The sequence below is a fragment of the Phyllostomus discolor genome, chromosome 6 (genome assembly GCF_004126475.2).
Source record: "Phyllostomus discolor isolate MPI-MPIP mPhyDis1 chromosome 6, mPhyDis1.pri.v3, whole genome shotgun sequence".
Classification (NCBI taxonomy): domain Eukaryota; kingdom Metazoa; phylum Chordata; class Mammalia; order Chiroptera; family Phyllostomidae; genus Phyllostomus; species Phyllostomus discolor.
The window spans coordinates 112,931,461-112,939,347 of record NC_040908.2 but is presented as its reverse complement, the minus strand read 5'-3'; the positions used below and the strand labels follow the sequence as shown (position 1 = coordinate 112,939,347).

Here is a 7,887-nt window from a genome sequence, read left to right as displayed (position 1 = left end):
TATTCTTTTTCTACAAATGTAATTTTTTGTTTGACTTCCATGGCCTTATTAAAGGTCATCTCTGCCCTTAGATACCTGTATCCTGGTGATCCAGGCACTAGTGCCAGGACTAGTGTGAAGTAAGTGAGGTGCCTAAGACAAAAAATTTAGGGAGTCACTAACTCCCTTAAAGTTCTCAGTTTATAAAAATTCTGCCCCTGTTCTTACATGACACAGAGTAAATGTCTCTTTAAGTTTTGCATCCTAATGCTTTACTTGCCTACAGTAGTCCCAATTGTACCCTGCACATTCTTGCTAAGTAGGCCAAAAATGCAATGCCCTGAATTCTCTTTACTTGGATCAGTTCTCCAGGTTATGTTTGCAGTGAACAACCTTGAGAAATAAAATAATTTCTTTTCTGGAGATAGTGCAAACTTACATTCTCTTGTTATACAAGCAGGAAGTTCCGAGGCATTGCCTGCTATCACACCCGCCCAGCCATGGGGCACACATATGCTATGGTCCCTGACTGTGCTGACCCTGCAGACCCCACCCATGTCCACCCTGCCACCATGCAGGTTGACACCCATGACACCTTCTCCACCTTCGCTGACTCCACCGACCAGGCCACCCCCATTGACTCCTCCGCCTGTGCTGCTGAAGCCGATCTCAAGAACAGGGACCAGTCCAAATATGACCCTAAGATGGAAGAGGAATTTCGCCTCTGGATCAAGGGATTCACAGGCACATCTACTGGTCCCAATTTTCAAGAGGATCTGAAGGATGGAGTTATCCTGTGCACACTCATGAATAAGCTGCAGCTGGACTCAGTTGCTGGGTTTCAAAAGTTTTGCCAGAGAGACAACCTCTCCAAATTCATCGAAGCCATGAAAAACTACGGTGTGAAAATTGAGGACCTCTTTGGGTCCAATAACCTGTGTGAAAATGAGAATATGTGGCTGGTGCAGGTGTCTCTTCTGGCTCTGAAAAGGCAGGCCAAGGCAAAGGGGCAGCAGTGTGGCACAGATACCTATGACAAGTACTCAGAGAAGCAGGAGAGGAACTTTGATAAGACCACTATGAAAGCAGGCCGGTGCATCATCCAGACCCAGATGGGCACCAATCAGTGTGCCAGCCAGTCGGGCATGACGGCTCCCAGCACCCAGCACCACATCAATGACACCACACTGGGGACTGACAAATGTGACAACTCTTCCATCTCTGGGCAGATGGCCTGCATGCAGGGTGCCAACCAGAACAGCCAGGACATTGGCCTGAACCAGCAGATATATGACCACAACTACTGCCAACAAGGCCCAGATGAGGCTCCAGGATTGGCTGATGAATTTCCAAGCCCAGGGAAGGCCCAAGAGTAACTTGCCCCTCCACTACCAGGAGGAGGCAGGCTACTGAGGCCACTCTTGCAGGACCCCTCTCCCAATGTCATTGCACAGGATGGGATTTCAGGGTTTTCTGTGTTTTCATCTTGTTTTTCTATGGGTTTAAGTGCTTCCAGCTGAGGGTCTGTGAAAGCCAGATCCAGATGCCTGTGGGATGAGGGTCCCTTCCAGAGCACATGTGGTAGCAAATTTCCCAGCAGGCTTTGGGGTAAGCTGTGGCAGGAAGAAGAAAGCAGTGCAAGGAGGGAAACTGATCCAAATGGCTTCCCTTGCTTCTGCCTCTCTCCCCTTTACTCTGCTGATTAGTTTGTCTTTTCTTTACCCACAGAAGTTTCGGGCGTTTTAAAAAAAATAAAAGTAATTTTTTGAGAGGAGAATGGGGTGGGGATGGTGGAAGGGGTACTGGGAAAGAGCTCCCTAGGAAAGAGCCAGGCCACAATTCCCAAGTATTTTAGGCATTGTGAGGGAATGGATTTCCCTCCAAGGGGCACAGTGAGAAACCTGAGGCACAGACAGGACAATAGAGATTTGAGTGACTGAGGCAAAGCCAGACAATACCCCGCTTCTACACTTGTGCCCTCTCCCCCAACAAGTACTATACAAAGACCCACCAGGAGCAGGAGGCCCTCCCTAGGACCAGCCCCACACAGCAGCTCTGGGACCAACAGGGCTGGGTTTTTGTATGTATTTCATAATGTGAAATACAAACTATTGACCAAAAGCAATAAAAATCTCTTTTGGCGGGGGGGGGGGGAAGAAGTAAATCCTCTAAATTTGTTTTTTCACCTATCATAGCGCAACCACTGCAGATGCAGAAATCCATTAAGGGCTCTTTGATTCATCCCCAGGGGTACCCAGAGACATGGGAGATGGATGCAAATGAACATGAACTGTGGTTGCTACTTTGCCATGCATAATGAAGTCATTTGTCTCTGATCCAGCAGTCTTGTTTCTTCTGTTAGCATCCAAGAAACAGTAACAGGCTAACTTACTAGCTGATAAGCAAGTAAAATGTTAGGCCCTGCACCATTCTTGAAAACTTTTACAGTAGGTAATATATTCTTTCCCTTTTGATTTTCATGTTTCCCAGAAACCATTGGAGGAAACTCTGAGAAGAGTTTTTTCTTGGGATAATAAAGCATAATATGCTGAAATTGTTGCCTGTTTTCTTTCATCTTCAATATTAAAATGGCTACACAAAAATTCAGATAAGTTTTTTAAATGCATGCTGATACGATAGCTGTCACAATATGATCTAACAAAATTGTTTTGAATGAAATTAAAGACAACTAAATGCTACTAGAGCAACATATCTTACAGAAAAAAACAAATGAACTTTTTGGCCAACCCAACATTAGAAAAAAATACTGCTAAGAGATATGTCATATTTTACTGCCTATGTTTTCTTCGAAGAGTTGTATGCTGTTGTGTCTTACATTAATCCATTTTGAGTTTATTCTTGTATATAGTGTAAGAGTGGGAGCAACTTAAGAGAGTGATCTAGTTTCCTGTTTTATTTGATATATCTGTCAATGTTCCCAGCACCATTTATTGAATAAAATGTCTTTACTCCATTGTATGTTCTTGCTTCCTTTGTTATATTAGTTGACCATATAAGTGAGGGTTTATTCCTAGGTTCTATTTTGTTTCATAGACCTATGGGTCTGTTTTTATTCCACTACTGTGATTTGATTACTATACCTTGTAGTATAGTTTGATATCAGGTAGTGTGATACCTCCAACTTGGTTCTTCTTCCTTAAGATTGCTGTGGCTATCTGGGGTCTTTTGTGGTCCCACATAAATTTTGGGATTATTTGTTCTAATTCTGTGAAAAAAAAATGTTTTTTTTCTCTTTTTTTCTTTTTTTAGATAGGGATTGCATTGAATCTAGAGATTGTTTTGGGTAGTATGGATATTTTAACAAAGTTAATTTTTCTTGTCCATTAGCACAATACATGCTTCTATTTATTTGTAACTTCTTCCACTTTTTTTGTTTTAATTTTCCCAGTGCAGGTCTTTTACCTTTTTGGTTAAATTTATTCCTAGGTATTTTATTTTTGGAGGCAATTGAAAATAGGACTTTTTCTTAGTTTCTATTTCTGATAGTTTATTATTGGTATATAAAAGCCCTGGCCAGCTTGCGCCCAGGCTCCCACCACCTCCAGCCACAGCTCCACCCAGCTTGCCAGGGTGGCCCTGGTGCAACTTGTCCCAAACTCTCTGTGTGACCCCTGCCAACTCCAGCTCCAGCTTCAGCTGGCCAAAGACACTGGGTGCACAATGTCATAAAGGGGAAGCTATTAAACAAGGCCACTTGAAGATGGAGGAATGGTTGCTGTTGTGCCTAATTCATAGAAACAACACAGAGAGGCCCAAAATAAGGAAACAGAAATATGTTCCAGGCAAAAGAACAGGATCAAATACCAGAAAAAGAATGAAATGAAATGGAGACAAGCAGTGTATCAGATAACCAATTCAAAGCACTGGTTATAAAAATGCTCAGTGAACTTGGGGAAGAATAGATAAACTCAGTGAGAACTTCAACACAGATAAATAAATACATATACAAATTATTTATTTTTGGAATTTTTCATTTAGTGTTTTTGTGCCACAGTTGACCATGTGTACCTGAAACTGCATAAAGCAAAACCATGGATTGGGGGGGGGGGGGGACTACTGAGATTCTTATTTATTGAACACTAACTATGTGATAGGCAGTATTTATTTTTACAATGGGGAGAAAACTGTCTCTTCATTAAATAGTATTGGGGAAGCTTTTGTACAGTGAAGGAAACATTAGCAAGACAAAAAGGAAATCTACTGGATAGGAAAAGATATTTGCAAATGATATATTCAATAAGGAAGTAACATCCAAAGCACATAAAATACTCATACACTCAACATCAAAAACAACAAATAATCTAATATAAAAGCAGGCAGAGGAATTTCATGAACATTTCTCCAAAAAAGACATGAAGCTGTACTCGAACAACAATTAAAATAAAAATTTAAAAAAGACATATAGATGGCCAACAAATACATTAAAAAATATTTTCGCTCATTAATTATCATGGAAATGCAAATCAAAATGCAATGACTTCCAGCCAAGATGGACGCATTGGTAGACACACTGTGCCTCTTTGCATAACCAAAAAAAAAAGGACGACAAATTTAAAAACAAAAGACAAGCAGAACTGACAGAAAATCGAACTGTGTGGAAGTCTGATAACCAAGGAGTTAAAGAAGAAACTTTCATCCAGACTGGTAGGAGGGGTGTAGATAGGCAACTGGGCAGAAAGGACTTGGGGCAAGGCGGTGGCTGGAGGACTGGGCAGTCCCACATTCATGTGCAGATACACTGGGAGAAACAAGTAGGGAGCAAGATAGACTGAGCAACCCAGGGTTCCAGTGCAGGCAAATAAAGCCTCAAAGACTTTGACTGAAAAAACCTATGGGGGTTCAGGCACACTTGGGAGGAACTCCCAGCCTCACTAGAGAGTTCATTGGAGAATCCCACAGGGTCCTAGAATGAATACAAGCTCACCCACCTGGGAATCAGCACCAGAAGGGCCCAATTTGATGATGCGTAGCGGAAGAAGTGACTGAAAACTGGCAGAGAGTGGAGCAAGCAGCACTGTTCCCTCTCAGACCCCTCCCCCACATGTAGCATCACAACACAGCAATGTGGGTTGCCCCACCCTGGTGAATACCTAAGGCTCTGCACCCTTTATGTAACAGGTGCGCCAAGACAAAAAAAAAAGGCCCAAATAAAAGAACAGATCAAAGCTCCAGAAAAAAATACAACTAAGTGACAAAGAGATAGCCAATCTATCATATGTACAGTTCAAAACACTGGTAATCAGGATGCTCACAGAAATTGTTGCGTGTGGTCACAAAATGGAGGAAAAAAAATGAAGGCTATGAAAAGTGAAATAAAGAAAAATGTACAGAGAATCAACAGTGATGGGAAGGAAACCAGGACTCAAATCAACAGTTTGGAGCAGAAGGAAGAAAGAAACATTTGACCAGAACAGAATGAAGAAACAAGAATTCAAAAAAAAAAATGAGGACAGGCTTAGGAAACTCCAGGACATCTTTAAATGTTCCAACATCTGAATCATAGGGGTACGAGAAGGAGAAGAGGAAGAGCAAGAAATTGAAAATTTATTTGAAAAAAATAATGAAGGACAACTTCCCCAATCTGGTAAAGGAAATAGATTCCCAGGAAGCCTAGGAAGCTCAGAGAGTCACAAAGAAGTTGGACCCAAAAAGGAACACACCAAGGCACATCATCATTAAGTTACCCAAGATTAAAGACAAAGAGAAAATCCTAAAAGAAGCAAGGGGAAAGGAGAGTTACCTACAAAGGGGTGCCCATTAGGCTATCAGCTGATTTCTCAAAAGAAACCTTGCAGACAAGAAGGGGCTGGAAAGAAGAATTCTAAGTCATGAAAGGCAAAGACCTCCATCCAAGATTACTCTCCAACAAAGCTTTCATTTAAAATGGAAGGGCAGATAAAGTGCTTCCCAGATAAGGTTGTTAAAGGAGTTCATCATCACCAAGCCCTTGTTACATGAAACAATGAAGGGACTTATCTAAGAAAAAGAATATGAGGGATGGGTGGGTGGGCTGGGATGGGAGTAAAGGACAGAAAACTATTTGAACAATGATTAAAATAAAATTTAAAAAAAGAATATCAAAAATATGAACAGTAAAATTACAACAAACTCACAACTATCAACAAATGAACCTAAAAGAAAAGAATGAAAACAAAAACTAAGCAAACAACCAGAACAGGAACAGAATCAGAGAAATGGACATCACACGGAGGGAGTTCATTGGGGAGGGTGAAGGGAGGAAAAGGGGAGAAAGGTACAGGGAAGAAGAAGCATAATTAGTAGACATAAAATAGATGGGAAGAGATAAAAATGGTATAGGAAACAGAGGACTCAAAGAACTTAAGTGTACAACCCATGGACATGAACTAAGGGCGGAATGCTGGAGGGTTGGGGGGCAGGGTGGAGGGGAGATAAAGAGGGAAAAATTGGGAAAGCTGTAATAGCATAATCATTAAAAATACTTAAAAAACAAAAGAACTCACCAAAACAGCGATTTACTATTTCATAATTGTAGATAATGGAATAGTCACTATGTATGTATACGAAGTAAAGCTAAAAACATTGGTTATAAGATCACTCTGAAGCTAAAACCAAATAAATACACTTGTGAATTTGAAGGAAAGCGTGCTCAATTCAAATATTCACAAAATAAAAAATATTTTTGGTAAAAAAAAGAAAACCAGTCTAAGACCAGAAAAATTAAAATTTAAAACACAAAAAAGAAACTGCAAGAAGAAGACAAATTGGAGTAGTAAAGGGAAATGGTAACATTTGAGGTCTACGAAAATAATGAAGATCTAGAAATAAAATTGAAGAACTGCAACAACAACAACAACCAACAAAAAAAGATTGATAAAAGGGCAGAGAGAATAAGGGCATTTTAAGAATGAGAAAAAAGAATGTGGAACGATTAATGACAAGAAAAATGGTTTTGAGAGACTGGGATGTGAATAAATAGTAAAACTGCAGAATAGAAACAAATCATAGCAACAGAAAAAAACAAAATTTAAAACAAAAATAAAAAGAGGAAGGATGACCATGAAATGGAGTAAGAGAGAAGTCAGAAGCAAAATGTGGGATTCAAAATAAATGAAGATATAAAAACTAGTGAAATAATAGGCACACACTTGAAGGAAAATAAGTGAATGTTTAAAAGTTATGCAGGAGAGAAAAGAACACAAATCATGAAGATCGCAGTGGAATTCCTCTCAGCAGAACCCAGTGTTTACTGCTGTATTACTCTTTCAGGATCCCTCCCTGGTAATGTCAGATGGTGTCCCAGTCTGTCCCTGGGCAGCCTGTTATAGGTTATAAGCAATTCACAGTATTGGGCTGTCTCCTTCAGATTTGGCTGGTCGCCACTTTGCTCTCCTGCTGGGTTTCCATCAACCCAGGGCCCAGGTGTGGTTTATTCAATGGCCAGAGAGGATTGCCGGCACCTTCACCACCTCCATCCAGAGGGAGCCTCTGGTGCAATCAGGAGGATGGGAACTCTGGCTTACCCCCAGAGGGGGCACTATTCAGTTTTCAGGGAAGATAGTGGGAGTGTTTCCCCATCACCTCACCACATATCTTGGTCTGACCCAGATTCTTTCCTGAAATGTTTGGCTTCTGGTAAATCAGCAGTCTGTTTCCTGTGAGGGGCCAATCTATGTAAAAGGGGTAGCTCTTTCCTGCTTGGTGCAGACAGCAGCTCTGTCTAGCCACTGAGTTTGGGCAGGGCCCTGAACCCTTGTGTTGCACCCATCTCTAATCTTTCTGCTTTGCTGATTTTAGTGGATCAGGTCCCAAGAAACAGTGTAGCTCAGTAGCAACTGGTTAAAGGACCGTTTCAGAGCTTTTTCTTGTTCCCCTGCAGAAATGCACCCAGCAGGGGGCCCTTGAAAG

The 7,887-nt window shown here is 41.2% G+C and overlaps 1 protein-coding gene across 1 annotated transcript; it reads left to right on the top strand.

The window, feature by feature from the left end:
- Positions 1-497: 497 nt before the first annotated feature.
- Positions 498-1,355, top strand: LOC114498846 (calponin-2-like). Its single transcript, XM_036029985.1, has one exon. The coding sequence runs from the start codon at positions 498-500 to the stop codon at positions 1,353-1,355; it is 858 nt and encodes a 285-aa protein (XP_035885878.1).
- The last annotated feature ends 6,532 nt before the right edge of the window (positions 1,356-7,887 follow it).